Genomic DNA, 23,255 nt, shown 5'->3' on the forward strand with positions numbered 1-23,255 from the left:
ACAAACATTCTCGAAAGGAGAGTGCATTTTAGGTGAACTGGTCATGAAACGGAGGGCTGTTTGTGTCCTGCCAAGTGGGGGAGGCGGCTACCGTTGTCTCCTGGCTAAAAGAGCCTAGAAGCGTCAAGCAAGGGGCAGGGGATAGACAGAGACAGCTGAGGCCCAGAGGGGGCTCTTGATATCGTCGGGTCCCATCTTGGAACTCCATCTGTTTCCCAAATCATTCCCCTTTCCCCAGGCCCCTCTCCAGGCCACTCTGTGACCCACCTTCCCACACCCCACCAGCCTAGTTACAAATGGTGGTTTTCTGTTTATTGCTCAAAACCAAAAATCCAGAAGCGAAGGTGGGGAGACTGTGGGTTGGGAGATGGCGCCAGGTGGGCAGGGCCCTGCATCCCTCTTCTTCTGACCGCCCAGAGCCCAGGGGTGAGGCCCGGGGACAGAGCATCTGGGAAAAGCCTTCAAGGTCAAAAGGAACAACAGAGTACTCAGGCAGTCCTTGGGGGGTACCCTGGGCCCGAGGGGCCCCAGGAGTTGCAGGGGGGCTGAGTTCCCCTCCCAGAGTCCAAAAGCCAGCAGGGCAGGAGGGGAGGGGCAGGCCCCCTGTTGGGCAACTGAGGAGAGGAGGCTTGGGCGGCAGGATGCTGGTTTATTTACGGTAGGGTCCCCAGGGCCATCAAAGCCCCCTCGTGGGACCAGGAGACTATTTACACAGCAGGAAGAAAAGGAGCCAGAGACAAGGTTCTGTACTCCTCCCTGCCCAGAATGGGAAGGGGAGGGGCGTCCTGGGTCCTGCAGCCTTCGTCCTGGGCTTCAGATGGAAACTTCATACTCCCGTGTATCCTGGAGAGAGAGCCGGGATCAGATGGGGATGGAGGAGGGAACACAATGGGAGGAGGCATCCGCCAGGGAGGGGAAAGACCCTGGGTGTTTAAAATAACATTGGCCATGAGGTTTGGGAGCCACGGGGGCGGGGGGGGGGGGGGGGGGGGAGCAGGGACCAGGGCCGTACCAGGGCCGTATCTGGCCCCGGGGACACCTGCTTCATCTTATGGTATCTTAAAAATCACACATAAATTTGAGTTTCTGGGTTGTCCTGAGCAACCAGAAGACCTGGCAGTTGGGCCCAAGTTTCCACTGCAGACCAGATGGGGCACAAGTTGGCCACTGAGCCCCAGTCCCCACCACGCTGCCACTCCCCACCGTGCACGTCTGACTCGCTATGTTCACTGCTGTGGCCTTTGTAGGCCGCTGAGTTTGAAATCCCCAAGACAGGTAGTACAGAGACTTTGAGAGAAAGTTCTGGAGCCCTGGGGGAGCTGAGAGAGGGGGCTCTCCAGGGCAGAAGGGGAAGGGCTCACCCCAGCTTCATACAGTGGGTTGCTGAAGTCTGACTCCACAGTGATGGGGCTGTAGGAATGGGAGCCCGAGAAGCCGAAGAGGGATTTTCCCTGTAGTCTGCGAAAGGGAAGAGACAGAGGGGCTTATCCAGAGGTGAGCCCCCAACACCCCCTCGCCCTGTCTTCCGTGCCAGCCAGGCAGGACGGCTGCCCTGGCTAGCAGCTCCGGGAGCAGTGTCCTTACTTGGTGTAGTATATGTAAACGCCACTGCCGAGGACAATGACCAGGCCTAGGGGCAGCAGGATGGCCAAGGCGAGGTTCCCACCCTCCAGCTGCCTCGACGGGTCCGTGGTCTGGGTCACTAGGGAGAGGAGAGGCCAGTGAGCTGCGGCTGGGCCCAGCCCACTGGCCTCTCCCAGCCTCTTGCCCTGGGCCTCGAACCCTGGGCTTCACCCCTCCGGGGCCTGGCGACCTGCCCCCGGCCTCTGCCTTGCCCTCCCAACTCAGCCAGGCCTGGGTCTCCACCTGCGCCCTCACTGACCTTCCAGTTTTCGGTTGTCCAGGAGCTCCTCATAGGCCACTGCAGGGAGAGGAGGGGGAGGGGACGGGGTCTGAGCCAGGGAGGGAAGGAGGCCGGGTAGAGGCCGGGAGCCCAGTGGGGCTGCGCTGGACAGCCTGGTTCTCTCTGCCTCTGCTCAACCTAAGCGCTATCCTTCCCTCGGCGGGGGCGGGGGAAGACTGGTCAAGGCAGGGCCTCCTTCCGCTTTCTCCAGACCCCTAAGACTTCAGGTTTCTTGGGTGGTCCAAACTAATCGGTCTGTAGAATTTGTCAAAAATGGCGGAAACTTGAGACCTAGCCCGAGGGCAAGGAGACTTCTAAGCCAAGGCCCCTCTGCTACATCCCTTAGGACAGTTCCATGCCCTTGAGGTTCCCCAAGACCACTGGATGTTCCTGGGAGGATCAGAGCCCACGGGAGGTGGAGGGGGAGCTCGGTCAGTCGTTCTCAAATTTGCTGCTCCCTGACTTTCCCAGTCCCGTCGCTCCCCAGACCCTGCTGTGCCCCCTCCTGCCCGGTCTGCCCAGGCACCTTTGCAGAGCGGGGGCTGGCTGGTCCACTGGGAGGGGTGGCCGGGCACACAGGTGATGGTGACCTCGCCGATGAGCTCAAAGCCCTCGTAGCAGAAGAAGCGCAGAGACTCTCCGGCCTGGTAGTGATGCTTGTACAGCGTCTGATAGCCGTTCTCCGGCACCCCTGGGTTCAGGCACGGCTCATACTTCACTGAGGGGCACAACGTCCGTCAGCTGCTGGCCCCCTGCTGAGCAGGCCACCCAGCCACCCTTCCCAGGGTGTCCCCAGACTCACAGGCACACTTGGGGACCCGGTCGCTCCACTTGGGTGTGCCCGTGTCCCGGCTGTAGCAAGTGAGCACTGCCGCCCCCTCCAGGCTGTACCCTGGCAGGCAGCGGTACTGGACGTGGGAGCCCACTGGGAAGCCGGCGTCGGAGGTGGTCCGGTGCCCGTTGGTGATCTCACCGGGGTCGGCACAAGTCATGACTGTTGGCAGGAGAGCAAGGTCAGGGGGAGCCTTAAAAGCCCTCCCGGAAGCTGAGGACGGGGAGACGCCTGAGCCGTGGGCCATCTTCCCGCTAAGCACCTCCCCGTCTCCCACCCTTTCCTCCAGATGCAGAGATGAGAGGTTGGAAAAATGTAAAATTCGGTGCATTTTAGGTTTCGGGCTTCTTCCAGAAAAGAGCGGTGGGGACAAGCCAGGCCCCATCTGAGAATGAAACGTGAAGTCTTCTGCCCCTGTTACCGGAGCCTCGGAGCTACACCCTGAGGCCACCAGCCCCACTCGGTGGATCTTAGGTGGGACAGCGGCCCAGCCCGCCTGCGCCCCTCCTTCCTCATGCCGGGCATCCCCAGCGCCCTCCGCTCATTTGCACAGCCTGCCCTTTACAACCTTGTTGTGCAAATAACAATCAGAGCCATTTCTAGTATACGGACCTCTGCTACGTGCTTTACAAGCACAGCATCTACACCCTGACGATCCTGAGGTCAGCGTGGCTCATCTCGCAGGGCTCAGGGTGGGGAAGTAACTGGTCCAGAGCACTGGGCTGACATTCAGAGACTTGGCTCTCAGCTCAGCTTCAGGCTCGGTGTGCTGCCTTGGCCACAGGGCCTGTACCCTCTGGGTCCTGGCTGGATTTCAGACTGGACATACTGTTAGTCCTTCTAGAGATGGGGAGCTGTCTCAACCAGGAAGTTTTCCTTGTGTCCAGTCCAAATCCGCCTTCCTGAACTTCACTTCATTGGTCCCAGCATTGTCCCCCAGGGCCAGGTGGAAGACCCACAGTCCCATATCCTGGCAGCAGGCTTCCTAAAATCTGGAGAAAATGCCAAGACGCCACCCCTTTCTGCTCCTTCACGTATCACCTCCTCAGTGAAATCTCCCCTGCCTGAAACAATGAACCCCTCGCCCCTCTTCTCACGGTGCTTCTTCCTTATTTACAGCACCTGCTGAACTGTTCGCAAGCACAGGTCCTGTGTGAAAACTCGGATGTGAAGTCCTTTGCCCGGAAACACCCTGCAGTTATGGCTTTGGAATACCCTGAGCTGTTTTAAGTGTCCCCCTTCTGAACTGTGAGCTCCGCCAGGGTCAGGAGGGACCCCAGCCCCCTGCCTCACCCCAACCCTGCCTGCGGCTTCAATGACTGCGGTAAGATAAACCTAGTTCTCTGACCAGCCTAGGCCCCAGCACGCCAAGGGCGGGAGATTGAGACTCGAGAAGGGTATAGAAGGGGAGGAGCGAAGCGGAGAGTCGACGGGGCGGGGCTGGGGGCGGGACTCTGACGTGACGGAGGCGGGACCAGGAGGCGATGGGGGCGGGACCAGGAGAAAGTGAGGCGCGACCCAGAGGAAACCAGGTCAGAGGTCAGAACTGTGCACGAGGGAGGGACACCGCCCGGAGGTGAGAGTGGGGTCCGCAGGGGGCAGTTTCGGGACACCGAGGATCAGAGGGCTGGAACCCAAAGGGTGAAAGGGACGAGGCCTGAGTAAGATCCGGGCAGAATCCAGAGGGAAGGGGTGAGAAACTCGGCCGGGCCGGGAGCGGGAGCAAAAAGGAACTTGAGCCCGCCGCAGAGGGGTTGCGGAGCGGCGAGACCCCGACGGGCAGGGGCGGGGCCCGAGCTCACTCTTTTGGCAGGCGGGCGGCGCGGCGCTCCAGGACAGGTCCCACTGGCAGGTGAGAATGTCGGAGCCAAGCAGCTCATACCCAGGCTCACACTGGTAGGTAAGCACCGTGCCCCGGATCAGGTCCCCGTGGGAAGCCGTCCTCCAGCCCCACTCTGGAGGGGGCAGCTCCGGGCACGTGTCGTTCCTCGGGACCTCTGCAGGGGAGAGACAGCGAGTTTGGAGGCTGTCCTGCGATGGACTCAGGGCGCCCTTCCAGACTCGGGGGGCCTTGCTCCTCCCGGGATCTCTGGCTGGCCGAGCCCCTGCGCGTTTCAGGACCCTAGACCTCGGTACCTTTGAAATGCAACACGAAACCCTGTCCCAGGCCCGGGTTTGGGGGCCCTGGCGGTGCCTGGAACTGTAGCGTGAGGTCGGGCCCAGAGGAGAGGAGGCGGCGGCGTGGTTGAGGTCCCCGCAGCTGGGCCAGGACTCGGGCGCTGGGACCGTCCCCATCGAAGAGTGTCAGCATGTCCCCTTCACGCACATTCAGGCTGCAGAGATTGGAACCAGATGTGCGGGGCGGGTTACGATTCGCCCCTCCTGTGTGGTTCTGCCCGGTCAGTAACTCCGTTCATTAGGAACCCCACCTACTCCCCAGCCCTGTCTGCACTTCCCCATCCCAAGTCTGGCCGCCCTTTAGGCAATTATGGGCTTCTCCTAGCCCCTCCGGGTTCCGCTTGTTCCGTGGCGCTCGGAGTTCCTGCTTCCTGATTCCCAGCCCAGCTCCCCAGAAACTCCTCGCCCTCTCCGGTCGCGCCTCCCTCCCCGGGGATGCACAGTCTCTCTCTCAAGTCCAGCTCCGGCCAGTCACAGGCCATGTTCTTTCATCACCGGCCCAACTCCAGGAGCCACTGGGACTATCCGCCTTGGGGCCATGCCCACTTCTTGTTAAAACCGGTCACATGGCCATCTCATCCCCAATCAGCTCACTGGCTTCTCCCCACCCCCACTGCCACCTCATAGGCTAGTGACCAGGCCACAGTTTGGGCCTGGGTTCCTGGAAACCGCTCAAGGGGCAGCCTCGAAACAGCCAAAGAGCGAGTGACACAGGGCCAGAGCCCCCGTTTCACTACGGCCGCTGCAGAAGCCCCTGAGTGACCCATGTCCTTGTCCAGAGTCGCCTGGACAAACCAAAAGCGATTTGTTCCTAGGTCTCCCTGACACCCCACACCCCTGTCCTGAACTGTCAGTCACCTTTTCATCTCGGGTCGCCAGCCAGGCTCCCGGCGCCGGCTGCAGTGTCGTCACACCACGCTCCACGGGGCCCACACCCACCGCACCCTCCGCAGCACCCTAACGTACATTTCAACTTGGAGCAAGATGCGCTTCTCCTCCTGGACGTGCAGGCCCCACACGCAGTCCTGGCCGGGGCTGTAGCTCTGGGGCCAGTCGGGAGAGAGGACCACACCAGCCGCCTCTGACAGCTCCCCTCCGCACATGGCTGGGGGAGAAGGGGGTGCACATTCCGAACGCCCCGTCTTCATTCACCTAAGGTCTACCTACTCCCAGCTGTGGGCACCAGACTGCTTCACAGGCTCCCTCTTAATTACCTGTGCCCAATCCCGGCCTTGCTCTCACTTAGCCCCGCCCACCTAGCCCCGCCCACTCTCCCGCCTATGCGTTACCCCGCCCATCCCAAGACTTAGCTCCAGCTAGAGCTCTTCAAGACATTTGGGTCACGACCCCTAAATTCTGTAACAAACCCACCAATTATTCAGCTGAGAAAAACGATCTCTGAAAAGGACAAGGATTTTACCCAAGGTCTGGGTTTACTGGGTTTGGATGTGCAAGTCTCCTTCCCGAATGGCCTTCTCCAGCTGGGGGCGGGGGGTGGCTGGAGACGGGGGAGGGAGCTCCTGGGGATGTGGGGGCTCACCCTTGCAGGCTGGCTCTGTGTCATTCCAGTGGGGTTCTGTGGGATCCACACATTCGATGGCATTTGGGGGGCCAGGGGGCTCCAGGGCATATCCTGGGAGGCACGAGAAGGTGGCCAGTGCCCCTGGGCGGTACTCTGGGTCTGTGGTGGTGACATTGCCGTGTGCCAGGAAGGGAGCGAAGCAGCGATCTTCTTCAAAGGCTAGAGAGGGGTCAGTCACAGAAAGTAAGCATGAGGACAGGCCTCAGGGGATCTCAGACTGGGGGGGTCTGGGGCTGAGTTCAAGAGACGTTTGGCTGCTCAGTGGGTTGTTTAAAATAGAATGCCTTTTCGCTTAGCTTTCACTCTCCAGTCTCCCCCAAATCCTAACCCTTCTCATTCTCACATTTATGTTACCTTCCTGGCCGCTGACGGGAAACCCCTAGGCTAGTCAAATCCCAGCCCCCGTTCTACAGATGAGGAAACTGAGGTCCACAGACCAAAAAAACACTTGCCCAACGTCACACAGAATCAGGTCTCAAACCCAGATTGCTTGAATCCTAGCCAGAGTCACTTGGTTTTGGAAACTGCAGAGGAGGGAGGGGAAAGGTGCCTTCGGAGAACAGCTCACACAGGTGTGTTCTCTCCTCAAAAACAAGAGTTAGAGGGGCGCCTGAGTGGCTCAGTCGGTTAAGGGTCCAACTCCTAGTTTCAGCTCATGGACTCTTAGTTTTGGCTCAGGTGGAGGCCGCACTGGGCTCTGCTTGTGGATTCTCACTCTCCCTCTGAGTGCCCCCCACTCCCGCTCATACTCTGTGTGTGTGTCTCTCTCTCCCTAAAGTAAATAAATAAATCTTAGAGGGAGAGAGAGAGTGCAGGGGTGGGGAGGAGCAGAGAGAGGTGGGGAGAGAGAATCTCATGTAGACTCCCCGATGAGAGCTGAGCCTGACTTGGGGTTTGATCTCACAACCCTGAGATCATGATCTGAGCTGAAACCAAGAGTTGTCCAATTAAACGACTGAGCCACTCAGGCAGTCCATAAAGAAATCTTTAAAAAAAAAAAAAAAGATTCTCCACACCCTTGATTACCCATGTTGTGGCTAGAATCCCAAAGTACAACAAATGCAGAAGCTACTCAATTTTGACTTCGGACTAACTCAGCAAAAAAGAACATTTGGAGAGCATTTTTGCTTTTGCCCACGTGACCATAGCTCAGCTGCAGAACGATCCGTGGGGAGGAGTGTGAAGCTCATAGAGCAGCAATGGCCCACAATCAGGGAGGCAGACCTCAGCCCTCGGAATTCTCTGCACATTTGCAAGTCGAACAGGCAGTTTATTTTTCAGATCTGCTGTTCTAGTTCACTGTTACTTACAACCTGATGAGGTCTCAAGTCCAAATCCTATGCGTCCACCAGGGCCCAGTGCCCGATAAATCAGTTGCTCCTTTGATTCACACCACAAACCAGCCCCTCCTGTCTCTGAGCATTTCACTTTCTTTCTCTCTCTCCTGCTACTGCTTGCACAGCTCCTCTGCTCCAGTCACGCTGAAATACCCTCTTTCCCAAACATACCAGGCCTTTCTCTACCTCTTTACTGTTGCTCACCCCGTTCCTTTCACCTGAGGTGCTCACCCCTAATCTCCCCCTTTTAAAATGCTCTATCTTAGGGGCACCTGGGTAGCTCAGGTGGTCAAGGGTCTGGCTCTTGGTCTCCGCTCAGGTCATGGTCTCAGGGTTGTGAGACTGAGCCCCACATCACGCTCTACACTGAGCACGAAGTTCTACTTGGGATTCTCTCTCGCGCTCTGCCCCTTCCCACTCCTCTTTCTCTCACTCTCTAAAAAATAAATAAAATAAAATAAAATCCATTCTCTCTATCCAGTAAGGGCCAGCTCAAATGCCTCTTCTCCCACAGTCACTGACCACCTCGTTTCTACCTGTCCAGCATCTGCACCGCCGTCTTCTGTTCAAGGCACTCCTACTTTCATTTTGGGACACACGCCTCCCCCATTTCCAGTCCAGGAGGTCCAGTTGGGGCCAACTCTGGATGGTCATGTAATACGGGTCTGCCAATCATACCGCCACCCGCCCTTCCTTCCGTGATTGGTCAATGACCTCAGCCGGAGCAATGAGAGCCCTCCCTGGCATTTTGGCTGCCCTCTTAGGAAAGCGGTGCCCTTTCTCTTTCTGATGGACTTGCTGTGTGGGTGGCATGTCAGTTTGAACTGCTAGGGGCACCACAGACTGAGAGCCTGACTGACGGTGAAGCCAACACGGAGGGAAGCACTGAGGGGTGAAGGTGCCCGGTCTCTTGGCTGTGTACCTGGATCCAGCCATCTGTGAAACTTAAATGGGAAGAGCCCCCCCAGGAATTGGAGGGGGTCCTTGTAGTTTGGGGGTGGGGAAGAAGTTAGTTTCCAGAGATCCACACAGAGGTGAGCAGGGACAGGGTCTGTGCTTGTGACCATACCCTGCCCTCAGCAAGATGGCAAAGTGCAGGAGTTGGGATCCCTGGGTGGGGGTGAGGGGGGGACACACTTACCTTCAAATCGGAGGCTTAGCAGCAGGGGGTTGGCGGGTGTCTCTGAAAGCAGCTCCACATAAAGGGACTGGGCGTCACTGATGAGACCCCGCTCGGGGATGTCGTCCATATCCGAGTCATAGATGACTGGGGAGAGGGGGCTGCCCCCTGAGCGCACCATCAGCCTGCGATGGAGAGAAGTTTCCCCTCGAAAGCTGGCTCGTCGCTTGCCGGCTCTCCTAACTCGTTTTCACAGCTGTTATTTTCAAGCATCAGCTACGTCCCGTGTATGCTAAGTCTTCGCACATTTTGTCTCATTACTTTTCACAAGAGCCCTTGAGTCAGCATGATTTATCATCCCTGATTTTATAGATGAGGAAATGGAGGCCCAGAGTCACCTGCCCTGCGTCACAGAGCAACTAGTGGCAGAGCTGAGGTAGTGGCTGGTCAGGCGAGAGGGGGTACCAGTGATGATGGTGAGGACAGACGCATTTCCAGGGCTCACTCCCTTCCGAGCACTTCCCGTAACTCAACACCTTTATCCCCACAGAAACCTTCTGAGGAGGTCCTGTGATCTCCATTCTACTGACGAGGATACGGAGGCACAGACCAGGCCGGCAACTGGTCTGTTTGCACAGCTATGCCACCTAAGGGGAAGGACTGATCTGCGTTTGATACACCTCTTAACTGGGATCCACCCCAGGTCGGTCTGACTCCCCAGTGCAGCCTTCCTATTTCCCTCAGGTGGGGGCCTCTGAGCCAAGACCCAGACCCTCACCGGTCATTGTCCTCATCCAGTGAGACCCTCTCGAAGTGCAGGTGAAGCCGGCGTCCCTCAGCTGCTTCAATGACCCACCGGCAGGTGAGGTTGGGCCCTGCTGCTCCTCCAGGCTCAGGGGACACGATGCGACCCAGTGTAGCATTGTGGATGGTGCCACCACAGGATGCTGGGGGTAGAGGGGGGACATGGGAAGGTGACTTGTCCTCCTGTCTTCAGAGCTGTTACATCCACACTTTCGGCTGGGACCCAGCCTCAGAGTGCTCTCTGCCCTACAGGCTCACCCCAGAGGGTGGGACCTTCTCCAAGGCCACCACCCAGGTAGGGAACCAGCCCCCCCAGCATAGACCCTCCCTAGGACGGAAAGCCTGCTGATATGAACACTCCCCAGGTATGGACACCCTGGCATGGGGAGTATGAGGGATCCCCAAAATGGAAGCCCTCAAATTTGAAAATCTTCAAGATGGTATCCCCAGGATAAAGATTCTTCACGATAGGGAACCTCTAGATAATGGACTTCCAGAATGGTTTCCTTGAGCATGAGGAGTCTCCAAAGGAAGACATCTCCGAAAAAAGACATCTCCAGAATGGTGACTCCCCATATGGAAACCCTTTAGGCAGGACATCCCCAGATAGAGACACCCCCCCCCCCGCCCCCACCGCTGCCAAGAATGGCAATTCTCCAAGGGTCGACACCTTCTATGTGAAGAGCTCCAGATGGAGACACCAGGATAGGGACTCTTCCAGGCAGAAACCCCTTCAAGATGGGTGTTGGCCAAAGATAGAGACCCCCAAGATAGTACCCGCCCAATGGGGCTCCCAGGACAGAAGCCGCACCTAGTGTGCAGGAGACTCACCCACGCAGCTGGGGGGTTCGCCACTCCAGGCTGGCCGGGTGCCGTTGAGGCAGATAAGGGTCTCCTCGCCCTGCAGCTGGTAGCCTGAATCACAGTGGAAGGTGGCAGTACCCCCAGGATGCAGGTCTGTCACGCTCACGTCCCCGTGGGCCGGCCGGGGAGGGAAGCCGCAGCTCAGGAGGTAGGCTGGATCGGCAGAGCCGGGAGAAGCGAGACTGGTTTTCCCATGCCAGCCTCTCCCACCGGTCCCCTCGCACACGCTTCCCTCTTAGGTCCCTTGGTGGCAGAGGGGGCTCCCTACTGGAGCTCTCGCACGGCCACTTGGTCTCACGAAGAGGCCATCTCAACATCCCTTCTGTCCCCTAGTCTTTGTCATCTACGCACTTTGGCCTCCATTTCGTAGATGCAGTATCTGAGACTCAAAGAAATTCTGCCTCTCGCGCTCACTTGCCGGGGCAACCGCAGGCAAGTCAGTTGGCCACCGCAAACCCAGCCAGCTCTAAAAATAACAAATGGTGTCTGCAGAACTTGTTCAGCTTCTAAAATGAGCTCATGCCGTGCTTCTGAGGTAGCCACAGGAAGGCCGTGATCCATTTTCCAGATGTAGCAATGGGTTGTTAAGTGACTCCTAGTGATTTCTCCCCGCTGAGGTGCGTGGTAGGAGCAGAGCCCCAGCTTTCCTCCAGAGGAGCCCTCATGAAACTCCTTTGGGAAGTTTGGCTAATCTGTCATTGGAGACCTTAGTACTCAGTGTCCCCTCCGTGAATCCCCCAGGGAAGGTGAAGGGCTTGCTGTCCTTAAAGAACTGGTTTCTCTTCTCCTCTCTTGCAGTGAGAACTGAGTGATCTCTCTTTTTGTGCTGCTAAGAAGCTCAGAACCAGATCAAGGCTTGTTCCGAGCAACAGTGGCTTGTCCATCCACCTTCTATTTTTGTCATCTTTAATAAGCACTTCCTGGTACCCATTTTCTTATTTAATTTTGCTGCATTCTTTTTCGAAAGCCTCCTGAAATTCTTGTGGAATCACAGGAGATAAAACAAAGAAATAGGAAGTGACTTGGGGCCGGGGTGGGGGGGTGGGTGCTGGCCGGCCTAGCCGGAAGGTCGTGGAAGTCTTGATCTTGGGGTCATGTGTTTGAGCTCCATGTTACTCATGGAGTGGAGATTACTTAAATATCTAAACTTAAAAAGGAAGGAGAGAGTACGGAAGCGGGGGAGGGAAGAAGGGAGGAAGGAAGTGACTTGGCAGGAGACAGTGGACTCTAAATTTGGTCCTGACATAGTTCTATGCTTCAGACCAGACAGAGTTCATCAAGAAGGGCTTCCTGGAGGAGATGTACCAAAGCTGCGTCTCTGTAGGAGGGGCAGGCTCTGGATAGCCATGCTTGGGAGATTCCGGCTCGCCTGGGCCTTGGCTTTTGCTAACTGTGCCGCCCTGAGTGATTAAGTCAGAGACCTGGTCTCCCTACTTCACAGTTCAGCAAGCATTTCCTTGGCTGGGTGCTAGCGCAGAGAGGTGAAAAGGACCCAGGCCTTGTCCGTTCGGAGTCTGCAGTCTACCGAGATAGACCCCAAAAGTTTCTCGAGCACGGTGGCTTAAATAAATATTAGCCTCTTGATGGCTCTCCACGACCGACAGAATCCAGCCCAAAGGCTTTGGATTGACATTCCAGCCCCTTCTATCACTGCACCCAGCAGAACGCCTCCAGCTTCAGTTCTTAAACCCACAACCCATAGAGCCTCCACAAGGTAGCTTTGTGACTTCATATTTTTTCGCATCATCTCCCCTACCTGCGAGGTCCTTTTCCCGGTCTTTCTCATCTTTCAAGGAGTAACGTAAGTACCACCTCTTCCAGGAAGTCTTCCCGGCCCCTCCCCTCTCCCACAGAGTTAGTTTCTTTCTTGCCTCCACACCTGTGCACGTTTACTTTTATCATCACGTGAACTGCTGTCTGTTGCCATGGTGAGGCTGAACCGGCCTCACTTGTTTTGTCCCCTAAAAACCTCGCCAAGCCGATCCGCCGATGCGGCCCAGAGGTGGTATGTGCCTGAACACACTGCACTGGGAGATGGGCACACCTGACTTCCAGTTCTAGCTCCACGACTTATTCGCTGTATGACCTTGGGCAGGTGATGCCCCCTCGGGGGCCTGTCACCCGTCAATAGCAGTAGTAAGTCCTACCATTGGCCAGCCAGCCTTCCAGTTAAAGGAAAGAAACACGCAAAGCACCTCACGCAGAGAAAGTGCTCAGAAAATCTGAAGCCCCCGTCCCTCAGGCTCGATGAATGAATGACTGGGCGTCTGCGGACCTGTCGTCTGACTCTGCAGCACACGTGTGGGTGGCTGGGCCACCCCTACAGCCCTTCTTCCTCTTGGAGGTGGAGTGGCCAACGGCCACCCTTGGGGGTGCCCCGAGAAGCACACAAAACAACCGTCAGCACCAGGGTTGTGTAAATGGGAGTGTTTGCTGGGCCTGGGGCGAGCAGTGATGGAACCTTTGGCCTTTCAGAGAAGCTAACGAGGCCACTCTGGACCAGAGGCCCCGCTAGTGGAGACTGGGGAAGGCTTAAACAGGGCCTCGGTCCCAGAGGGGCCCAGAGAAGCCGCAAAGCAGGGAAGACCGAGGCAGGTAATGAAGACCAATTTATGCAACAGCCCTGCTTCCCCAGATGTTCCACTTTGTCTGAAGAGTCCTATTTTCAGGGCCCTCGGGAAGTGGCTGCTTAAGGGAGCTGGCGGGGAGCCATTTCGTAATGTTGGAAGGGCAGTCCCCCCACCCCCGCCCTAGGCCCTTGGGCATGACCTTGCTCCCTGCCAACCGGACCACCAGTTACGTGGCTCCCGTCTCACTGGCCCTTCCGCCTTGCGCATAAGAGTCCCTGGGGCCCAAGCAGAGGCCTCAGGAGAAACTGGAAAGGGTGTGAGGCAGGGATCCGTGTTGTGTGTGTCCTGGATAAGGCCCACAAGGGGCCGGCGAGGCCATGAGGTAATGTGAAGGGGACATTGGCCCCAAACCCAGTTCGCTCTCTGTTTCTGAGGAGCACAGGAAGGGGCTTTGGAGATGGCAGCAGCGTCTGGAATGGGACAGCAGGTTGCCACGCACACACACGTGCTAGAGCGTATGCTCGCTCTGTGGGAAGGTTCCTACACACACAGGTGAGCACGGTGTGCACCTGCGTGTAGGCTGTCTGTGGGGGGTGCTCCTGAGTGCGGTCGTGCACGGATACCACCCCTTCCTACACCCCCAAAGTCAGCAGGATCTTTCTAGGTCACACACCTTGTCACTACCTTGCTTCAGACATTTCAAAAACGTCTCCATGTCCCTTGCAGGGTAAGTAGTCTGTACCCATTACTGAATTTGATGAGGCCCTTCCTGATCTGAATCCAACCTCCTAGTCTGGTTTCTTTTTTCTCTCTCTCTCTCTCTCTTTCTTTCTTTTTTTTTTTTTTTTTTTTTAAGATTTTACCCATTTATCTGACAGACAGAGATCACAAGTAGGCAGGAGGCAGGCAGAGAGAGAGGGAAGCAGACTTCTGCTCAGCAGCTCCATCCCAGGACCCCAGGACCACGACCCAAGCCGAAGACAGAGGCTTCAACCCACTGAGCCACCCAGGCGCCCCCTTAGTCTGGTTTCTTACAGCCTGCTTTTCTCCCACCACTTTCTGGGCTTTTCTGTAGCAGTGACTGACATTCCTGAGCTCTCATTGTGGACCAGACACTATTTTAAGCACTTGACATGTGTTATTAGTTAATTTGATCTTCCTAATAATACCATGAGCCAAGTATTATGGTTCCCATTTTTCAGATGAGACCATGAGGCACAGAAAGGTTAAGTAAGTCACCCCAGGTCACACAGCTAGCGCAGTTCTATCTTCCATGCTGACTGACTTCAACTCCTCAAGGGGATCATGCTTTTTCATGCAGCTGGACCCCTGTCTTCCTCACTCTTCCCTCCCCACCCCCTTCCCCTTGTAGCTCTTATTTTTGGTCCCAGCTTCATTACCTCCTCCAAGAAGGTGTCCCTATATTCCTTAGGAGAAATGTAGGTCCCTTTGAAATTTGTTCCTCTGCCTGGGTTTCCTTCCTCATAGGGCCGTAGGTCCTTATCTCATTGAATTATAATCATCCTGATTACTTGTCCATCTCTTTACCTAGATTCTGAGTTCCTGGAAGATTTACGTCTGGCTTGTTCATTGCTCTCCGTACGGACAACACAGGGCCGGTATGAATGGGTGTTCAATAAACATTTTCTGAGTGAATCAATGACCTGCCACTCTGATGTGTGCACACTGAGTCTGTGAGTGTGCAAAATAAGAGTCTGGCCGGCATAGATCTCCTCTGAGGGCTCTGCCCGCCCCCTACAAGGTCCTAGACAGGAGGAAAAGCCCCTGACACCTCCTTAAGCTCAGATGCCTCCCAGAGATGCCTCTTGTGCCCAGTGTGGCCCCTACCCTTCCACCAGCTCCCCGGACTCCTCACCCTGATAGTGGATCCTGAAGCCACCGCCCCTTGGGCCCCGTGGGCTCTGGAAGTGCAGGAGCAGCCGGTTGGTCGGACTCCGAAGCACCTGTCCTTCTCCCAGCATGGAGGAGTTAGCCAGGAGTCGGGGGGCCAGGCCTGGGGACCCCCCACCAGCCAGCACCAGGAGTTCCTCCTCCCGAGATAGGTTCAGCGTCTGCACCTAAAGAAGGCCAGACCCAGACCACCGCCCCCCCCCACCCCACAGGACAAGTCAGTCAAGCTGGGTGACCCCAAGCCCCGCACCGTTTGCCTCCCTTTCTCCTGTGTGTGGCAGCCCAGATGCCACCGTGACACCGGCCACATTATAGAACTCCGGGAGAGTCTCTGAGATCCTCAGAAAACAGGCCCACGGAGTCAGGGAAGTTTCCCAGGCCAAACCTGTGCCCACGGCTGGGCCCAGAGGAAAGGGCTCGGGGGCTTCAAAGTCCCGTTACCTGGATCTCAATGCCGTAGCCAGGGTAGACATGGATGCTGTAGGTGCAGTCCAAGAGCCCGGCAGTGCGGCTGGCAGCACTGCCCAGGTCGGGAGACTCCACGTGCCCTTCGCCCTCAGAGATGTTGTTATTACACAGAACTAAAGAGACACAAGTGGCTGGAGCTGACTGCTTCCCTGTACTCTCGCCCTCCCAGCCAAGCACCTCTGGGGGCCCCGCCTGGCTTGTCCCCCGCACCTCCCACCGTCTTTATCGGCGGCGGCTCCCTCTCCCAGCCGGGCCCACGACTCCCTTCCCCAGCTGTAGTAGAGATAAAGCCCACCGCAAGGGTAGACACGCGCCCACCATAATAATAAATCATCAAATAATAATCACAAAATGATTGAGCAGAGGCCCCTGTCTCGTCTGTGCGCAGACCCCTACTTCCACGCGTTTCCCGCAGCCTGTCCCCGGGCACCCCGCGCTCTCCCACGTTCACGCTCCGGCACACTGTCCCCGCCCCCTTCAGACGCCTCACCTGGGCTGGTCACCGTGGTGGTGACGGTGGTCGTGGTGATGATGGTGGTCGTGGTCTCCTCCTCTCCTCCCTCAGGCCCGAGGGGCGGGCCTGGGGAGGCGGGGCCGGGAAGGGGCGGGGCCGTCGTTCCCGGGGGCGGGGTCAGCAGCTCGGGCGCGGTGGGGCCTGCCCCCCTTCCGCCTCTAGGGGTTACCGCGGTTGTCAGAGGCCCAGTCCCTGGCTCAGTGGCGCGTGGCAGGGAGGGTGCTGCAAGAGTCTGGCCGGCTGGAGGGGTGGCTAGTGTGGGGTCTGGATCAGCTCCTGGGACAGTACAAGGTAAGGCGCAGAAAGAGCAAATTGGTGGGTCATGGGTGGGGAGCAGGGCTGAGGGAAACTGGGGGCTCCCCACACTGAACCCGAAAGTAGCAAGCCCCCACCTCTCCCTTCCGCACACGAACACGTCCTCCCAAGGCTTCCACGGCCCTCCCTCTCCAGCTCTCCACCGAGGCCCTTCCACTGACTGGGTCAGTCTCCTTGAGACTCTCCACGCCTCCCCCTGCAGGTCTGGCGCCCTTGCCTGCGCACCCCTTCCTCCCTCCTCGTCCTCTCTTTTGCTCTGTCTGGAACTCTTCTTCTCTGTTTAGTATTCTTGTGGCTCTCTGATTTTATGATTCTAAATCTGCTACTCTCTGCATTTCTCTCTCTTTCTAGGTCTCTCTCCCCCGATTCCTCAGACTCTGGTTCTCCGAGTTTCCATCTGTCTTTCTCTCGGATGGTCTGTTTTTCTGTCTGGCTCTGGCTCTTGATCATTCAGTCTCAATCGCCCTGGTACTCTGTCTATGCCGTTTTGATTCTCTCTGACCATATCTTGCTGAATATCACTGGCTTGGGTCCCCATCTCCTCGAGTTAATGTCCCTCCCTCTTTCTCTGGGTCAATTCTGCCACTCTGGGGCCTCACCCGGCAGGTAGCCCATCTCTGGACCCCTCCTCAGCAGGGCCCCATGGAGCAGCTCGGCCAAAACCTCAGAGGCTACTGTGGGGGCCTCACTTCCAGGCTCTGGTAGTGCCTCTTCTTCCTTCAGGGGCAGACCTAGGAGATGAAGTTGTGTGAGCCCTTCCACTGCCCCACACTCCTTCCTTCTCCAGAAAGACCTTTTCCAGAGCTCTTCCTCCCCTCTCAGTCAGCTGGGCCTGCAGGAGCTCAGAGGGTCCCAGACTGGGCTGAGAGCCAAGAGTGGAGGAGGGGCTCCCAGCTGTCCCTGGCACCCCTGCACCTTCCTCTCCACCCCACTCCCCTCCCACGCTGTGTGGGCCTTCAGTGAGCATCTTGGCTCTTATGAACCCTGGACAGCGCCAGCCGAGTGGAGAGGGCCCCGGTGCTACCTTCCTTTCCCCTTCGATGGTGCTCTTCCCCCAGCCCTGGAGCTCTGCGGAGGGTCTGGCAGCACCTCCCAGCCCTTGCTTCTGCAATGCCCAGCTTTATCTCTGGGTTTCTATCTCTGCAGTGTGGTTCCCACTCTCTCTCTCTCTTTCATTCTCTGCAGTCTCTGCCCGCTTCCCCGGAGTCTGGCGAGGGGTCAGAGTAGAGGACTGAATATCTGGGCTCTGAGCACTGCCTCTGTTCATCTGTCTTTGTCCATACGTCCAAGAGCATTTGTGCGTGCAGTGCCTGGCGTCTCTCCCCGCACCTCCATCTCCCACCCAGGTACCCTGCATGCTTCGGCCGCCTCCGCAGACATCCCCCCAACTTCCCCAGCCCTTCTTCCTGGATTTAACCCCTGAGACGCTGGTTAAAGCTCCCCTCAATCATTTCCCCACCTTCTCAGTATTGGGGGTTAGGGCTCCAGGTACAAGTCAGAATGCCCTGGCTTGCCCCTTCCCTGTCAGCTGTACCCGTCCTCCCCCAGAAGCTCAGAAAGCCAGGATGTTCAGAGAAGGGATGGTAGAGGACCCCAGGTGGGGACCATCCCAGGGCCTACCCCCATGCTCCCATGTCCTTACCCTGAATCCAGGGACAGCTCAGCAGAATTAGGAACAGCAGCTGGGGAGGCGGCGGGTGCTGGGCCCTGGGAGTCCCCATGGCGACTCACACCGATTTCTCTTCTCTGCGCCTCTCCTAAATAATCTAGCTGTCACCTTTCCTCCGTCTCCTTTTATCTTTCCCTTTAATTTTCTTTTTCTTTCTTTTTTTTTCCCCCCTGCTAGCAGTTAGCAAGGAAGACAATTTCTCTGTCCCTTGGGATGGAGGGGCAGAATTGGGCTGGGGGTCGCCTGGATCCCACCCCTCCTTGCCCAATCTCCTCTGTCCTCTGTTATCGGGTCTGTGGGAGAGGGGGCGCGGCTCCGGCTGCAGGGGGTGGGACCGGGAAGGCCAAAGGGGCTGGGTCGCCTGGGTTACCCTCTCGCTCGGGCGCGTGGGTCCATCGAGCTAGCTGGATCCCAGGCTGGGGGAGTAGGGAGAGGCAAGACAGCTTCTGGGGGTCTGGGGTGGGGTCGGGGATCGGGAGGGTCCCTACTGTGCTCTAGCGGGGCTTGGTGGGGACGGGAGGGGGTTGCGGAACCTGGAGAGCCGAAGCTCGGGCACTGGAGCTGCGGGAGGGAGAAGCTGAGAAAGGTGTCGAGCCCACGTCAGATCCTGGGGACGGGCGAAGGGAGGGGCCTGGGATTTATTTGGGGGCGATGCGGGGGGAGGCAGAAGGAGGAAGTGCAGATGGAGGAAGGAGGGACCACATGAGCCAGACCGTAATCCTCACTCCCGCGGCCCCTAGGGGAGGCAAAGGAAACTCTGGTCCTAGCTGGAATTACAGCCCCTTCCCCCAGCCTTTCCAGCACATCTGGAATCTGAATCTCCTTTTCCCAGGGTGCCGAGGGGCGGCACCGCTGGGTTCACGCTTGCTCAGCTCCCCAGTATGCCCCTTGCCCACATCCAGGCGCCTCCCCCTCCCCACAGGCCCTCCTTTCCCTTTTACAGCTCCTGTGAATGGGCTTTCCCCTCCCCCAGGAGAATGGCAAATTTCCACGTTTATGAGAAGTCTAAGGGGCGACAGTCCAAGATCTGGGGGAGGAGAGACCCCCTTCTCTTGCGTATAGGACCCCGGCCAGCTGCCAGGCAGCTTCAACTTTGATTTTTTTTTTTTTCCTCCTGGCCTCCCTCGGAACGGCTCTGGGCGCCCTTTTCAGCACCACGAGCTGGCGGACAGCTCTCCCCGGCCCAGCCCGAGCGGCCCCCGACGCCGCGATTGGCTGAAGCCGCCCTCAGTATCAATCAGGCTCCCGCGCTGGGGGTGGGGCTCGCTCTAGAGGCGGAGGGGGATGGGAGCCACAGGCTGACTGGTCAAGGGATCAGCGGACCTACGGACAGGCCGCAGCGCCCCTGTCCCCAGTCCGCCAGCGCCGGCCTGTCCGTCAGTCTATGCGCTCGCCCCGCCCCTTGTCTTGCCACGCCCCTCCTCCCGCCCCCGCCCCTTCTTTTCGCATTGCGGGGCGGCTGGAGGTTGGCACAGTGCCCCCTGCGCCCCACGTGGCGCCCCGTCGGGGCGGGGAGGGGAGGCGAATCCGGAGCCCCCCCCCCCCCCGCTGAGATGCGACTGCCCCTGGGTGGGGGCGGGGGTAGCTAAGCTGAGATGACTGTGGGGAGGGGTGACGTCAGGGTGAGTGGGAGCCGAGGAAGGACCGAGTCGGAGAGAGGGAGGGAGGGAAGGAGAGAGACAGAGAGAGAGAGAGAGAGAGAGAGAGGAGACCCGCGGGTCGGGTCGCGTGGGGAGCGAGGGCGAAGGGGACGAGGGCTTGGCAGGAGAGAGAGAAGCCGCTGCGGAGGACCACTGGTGGTGGGCTCCCGGGGCTACGGGTCCAGGTGGGGGTAGGCGCTGCTGTCCGGGGCGGCTAGAAGGGAGGAGGGAGAGCCACGGAGGGGCGCGGAGGAGCGGGAGGCGAGGAGAAGGGCAGCGAGCGCGGAGAAAGGAGACGCCGAGGGAGAGAAACTGCCGGAGGGAGAACGGAGAGGGGTAGGGGCAGGAAGAGGAGAGAGCTGAGGGAGAAAGAGGTGGAAGGACAGAACGGAGAGAGGAGTGCTGGGAGGTGCTAGAAGGAGGTGAGAAAGGGAGATACACGGGGAAGAAAAAACCTCAGGAGAGAGAACCAAGGAGTGGGGAATGTGGAGGGGAAACAGCCCCGGGGGGAACCCGGGGGCGGCCCCCGAGGGAACTGGTGGAGAACTGGGAGGACAGGGGGACTGGGGGCTGGAAGATGCCCCTGGCCTGCTGGCCAGAGCTCCCCTGCCTGTCACGCCTGCGTGGCCATTGCCCTTGGCCGCCCCAGCCCTCACCCTGCTGCTTGGAGCCCTCACTTCCCTTTTCCTCTGGTACTGTTACCGCCTGGGCTCCCAAGACATGCAGGCTCTGGGAGCTGGGAGTCGGGCTGCCGGTGTCAGCAGAGGGCCTAGGGGATGCTCTGAGGCCGGCAGGCTGGGCCCAGGGAGCTCTGGGGAGCCTGGAGAAGGGCCCAGGGCAGAAGGCCTAGTGTGCCGTCGCCTGCGGGCCTACGCCAGGCGCTACTCCTGGGCGGGCATGGGTAGGGTGAGGCGGGCAGCTCAAGGTGGCCCAGGCCCTGGGGGAGGGCCAGAGGTCCTGGGCATTCAGCGCCCAGGCCTGCTTTTTTTGCCAGACCTGCCCTCAGCCCCCTTCGTGCCCCGGGACGCCCAGCGGCATGACGTGGAGCTCCTGGAGAGCAGCTTCCCTGCCATTTTGCGGGACTTTGGGGCTGTGAGCTGGGACTTCTCAGGGACTACTCCTCTGCCTCGGGGCTGGTCCCAGCCCCTGGCCCCTGGGTGCTACCAGCTCCTGCTGTACCAAGCAGGCCGGTGCCAACCCAGCAACTGCCGCCGGTGTCCGGGGGCCTATCGCGCACTGCGGGGGCTGCGGACCTTTATGAGTGCCAACACCTTCGGCAACGCTGGCTTTTCTGTCCTCCTGCCTGGGGCGCGGCTTGAGGGTCGCTGTGGGCCCACCAACGCAAGGGTCAGATGCCATCTGGGTAAGTAGATGTCGCCTACAACCTCCTTGCCTCCTCCATTCCTTCTGTCCCCGGAGCTTTCTCCAGTGTTTCCGATCACGCCTCCCTTCCCAGAAATCTTCCCTGGCTCCCTGTTGCCCACAGCAGCCTTTCCTAAGCTTCGATCACCTCCCTTCTGACCACCCTCATAAGCTTTGCTGTGGGCATTTACCTCCTGGCCTCTTCTCTCTTGGTACCGACTCCCCCAACATTTTGTTTCACTTATTTATTAAAAAGGAATCTTTACAGAACAATGCTAATCAGTATTACTTGCACTAAATAGAAAGTACTCCTAAAAACAAATTTAAGCTTAAAAAAAAAAAGCTTTAAAAATTCTAGCTAAATAAACACTCTAGTCTGAGACTAAAGCCCACGCTGTCTTCCTTTAGAAAGGAGTGGAGTTAGTGGGCTGTTAAAGTTACGGTAGCACCAAACCGAGATTCCTTTCTTCATGTTTTAAAGACTGAGAGAAAACGGAAAAGGAAACAATTTTGTTATTTAAAGCGTTATTTAAAACCTTGTGTTGCCTAAAAGCATTTCCTGTGCCACCAGTTGATGTGTCCCACACTGGCCTCAGGATCAAGTCCAGATTTTCTTCGTTCCCCCCATGCCCTTCCTCCTCTCCCCTCCCACCGTGCATCAGACCAGGAGAGCCTTCTGGCTGATCCTGGCAGGTGCCACTCCTGGGATCCTCAGCCTACAATGTCTTTCCGCCTTATCACCTATCACCTCCTGGAATACTCCTACTCAGCCTTCAGGACTCCCACTTTCAAGGTCCACACCTCCTCTGGAAGGTCCTCCTATTCCCCATCATTTGAGCTGGCTGCTGAGTTTTCTCACAGCACTTTACTCTGTCGTGGTCCTTGGGCAAAACCGGATCCATCCGTTTTATACGAATGAGGGCGGAGCAGTCAGTAGGTTCTTGAGCTAAACTGGCAGAAGCCCAAGAAGAGATGCCCCTTCCTCCAGGAAGCCTTTCCTTTTCTCTGGAACAAGTAGCTTGTGCTTTGCACTGCCCTTCCCTTATCCCCGGCACTTCATCTGGTACTATATTGGAATTACATCGGGACCCCTTCCAGAGGGCAAGGAGGGACACCACATGGGGCGTTTTAAGAGCTTCAAGCTGCTTTTTGACTGAATGGGGTGGGCCCCTTTGTTGGAGACAGGGGAATTGGATGCCTGGGTCTCTTCCCATAGGCCTGAAGATTCCTCCTGGCTGTGAGCTGGTGGTCGGGGGCGAGCCCCAGTGCTGGGCTGAGGGACACTGTCTACTGGTGGACGACTCCTTCCTGCACACAGTGGCTCATAATGGTAATGGGCTCCCATTCTGCTAGGAGGAATGAGAGACTGAGTGGAGGGGGTAGAACAGAGGCTGCGCGATCAAGCCCAACTGGCTTCCGGTCCCAGCACTACTGTTTCCCAGCTGCATGACCTTGAACAAGTCATACAACTTCCCCCAACACCTGAGAAGTGTGGAAGCCACCTTCTTTATCAGGTGACTGCACGGATTAAACGAGGTCTTGGAGGTGCACCGCAAAATGGCCAACAAGACCCGGGGCCTAGACCAACTGGGTCCCTGTCCTACCTGTCACTTACTGGCTGTGTGACCTTAGACAAGTTAGTTAACCTCTTTGTGCCCCCAGTGACTTCGTAGAAAATGGGAGTGATCATGGTACTGACCTGCAGTTTGTTTTGAGGACTAGGAGTTAACACATAGAAGGGGTGAGAATAGAGCCTGGCACTTAATTTAAACAGAGTGTTGGCTGTTATGAGTATGTGGGGAGTGCTCTGGCAAATAAGTAGTTAATGTCAGTCCTTCTCTTGTCTCCATCCCCATATGCCTCAGGCTCCCCAGAAGATGGGCCTCGAGTGGTCTTCATCGTGGACCTCTGGCACCCCAACGTGGCCGGGGCCGAGCGCCAGGCCCTTGACTTTGTCTTCGCACCAGACCCTTGAAGGAAGGGGCTCTCTTCAGACACCTGGGCTGGAGAGGTGCTGTGCTCGCTCATGGATGTCTTGGAGTGGTAGCCAGGACCGCCTCTAGGCTGCAGGGGGTCGGGGGAGGGCTGAGGGCGTGACCTGGCCAGGCTGCACTGAAATACAGATCGGATGGCCTCTCCTAGCTCTTGACTACCTGCTTCCAGCTACCCAGCCCAGTGAAAGGCTT

General features: G+C 57.8%; 2 protein-coding genes across 5 annotated transcripts; one reads left to right on the plus strand and one right to left on the minus strand.

Annotated features, from left to right (window-relative positions):
- Positions 1-297: 297 nt before the first annotated feature.
- Positions 298-18,656, minus strand: SEZ6L2 (seizure related 6 homolog like 2). Of its 4 annotated transcripts, none has more exons than XM_059155544.1 (18): positions 18,041-18,656; positions 16,998-17,129; positions 16,060-16,359; positions 15,543-15,682; positions 15,067-15,268; positions 10,588-10,773; positions 9,731-9,899; positions 8,974-9,137; positions 6,454-6,654; positions 5,880-6,018; positions 4,872-5,068; positions 4,538-4,732; positions 2,706-2,897; positions 2,430-2,621; positions 1,883-1,921; positions 1,585-1,702; positions 1,362-1,483; positions 298-843 (listed from the first exon to the last, which is right to left on the minus strand). In XM_059155544.1, exons 1-17 carry the CDS (start codon positions 18,117-18,119, stop codon positions 1,369-1,371), a joined length of 2,760 nt encoding a protein of 919 aa, XP_059011527.1. In that variant the 5' UTR covers positions 18,120-18,656; the 3' UTR covers positions 298-843; positions 1,362-1,368. The 4 variants fall into 4 exon arrangements, with proteins under 4 accessions (XP_059011527.1, XP_059011526.1, XP_059011529.1 ...); XM_059155543.1 differs by having other exon boundaries at positions 1,362-1,458; positions 18,041-18,655; XM_059155546.1 differs by lacking the exon at positions 16,998-17,129 and having other exon boundaries at positions 1,362-1,458.
- A 1,119-nt stretch (positions 18,657-19,775) lies between these two features.
- On the plus strand, positions 19,776-23,248 carry ASPHD1 (aspartate beta-hydroxylase domain containing 1). The gene is made up of 3 exons (XM_059155547.1): positions 19,776-21,070; positions 22,286-22,399; positions 22,935-23,248. The coding sequence occupies exons 1-3, from the start codon at positions 20,191-20,193 to the stop codon at positions 23,042-23,044; spliced, it is 1,104 nt and encodes a 367-aa protein (XP_059011530.1). The 5' UTR covers positions 19,776-20,190; the 3' UTR covers positions 23,045-23,248.
- Positions 23,249-23,255: the final 7 nt, after the last annotated feature.

The sequence above is a fragment of the Mustela lutreola genome, chromosome 17 (assembly GCF_030435805.1).
Source record: "Mustela lutreola isolate mMusLut2 chromosome 17, mMusLut2.pri, whole genome shotgun sequence".
NCBI classification, from domain to species: Eukaryota; Metazoa; Chordata; class Mammalia; order Carnivora; family Mustelidae; genus Mustela; species Mustela lutreola.

Excerpts from the sequence above, each read along its gene's own strand:
- SEZ6L2 (XM_059155543.1), bottom strand. The coding sequence starts at position 18,119 with ATGGGGACTCCCAGGGCCCAGCACCCGCCGCCTCCCCAGCTGCTGTTC. Across the intron at positions 17,130-18,040 it reads GAGCTGTCCCTGGATTCAGG|GTCTGCCCCTGAAGGAAGAA; the intron begins GTAAGGACATGG and ends TTCATCTCCTAG. Across the intron at positions 16,360-16,997 it reads AGAGATGGGCTACCTGCCGG|GAGCTGATCCAGACCCCACA; the intron begins GTGAGGCCCCAG and ends GTACTGTCCCAG.
- ASPHD1 (XM_059155547.1), top strand. The coding sequence starts at position 20,191 with ATGTGGAGGGGAAACAGCCCCGGGGGGAACCCGGGGGCGGCCCCCGAG. Across the intron at positions 21,071-22,285 it reads AAGGGTCAGATGCCATCTGG|GCCTGAAGATTCCTCCTGGC; the intron begins GTAAGTAGATGT and ends CTCTTCCCATAG. Across the intron at positions 22,400-22,934 it reads GCACACAGTGGCTCATAATG|GCTCCCCAGAAGATGGGCCT; the intron begins GTAATGGGCTCC and ends CATATGCCTCAG.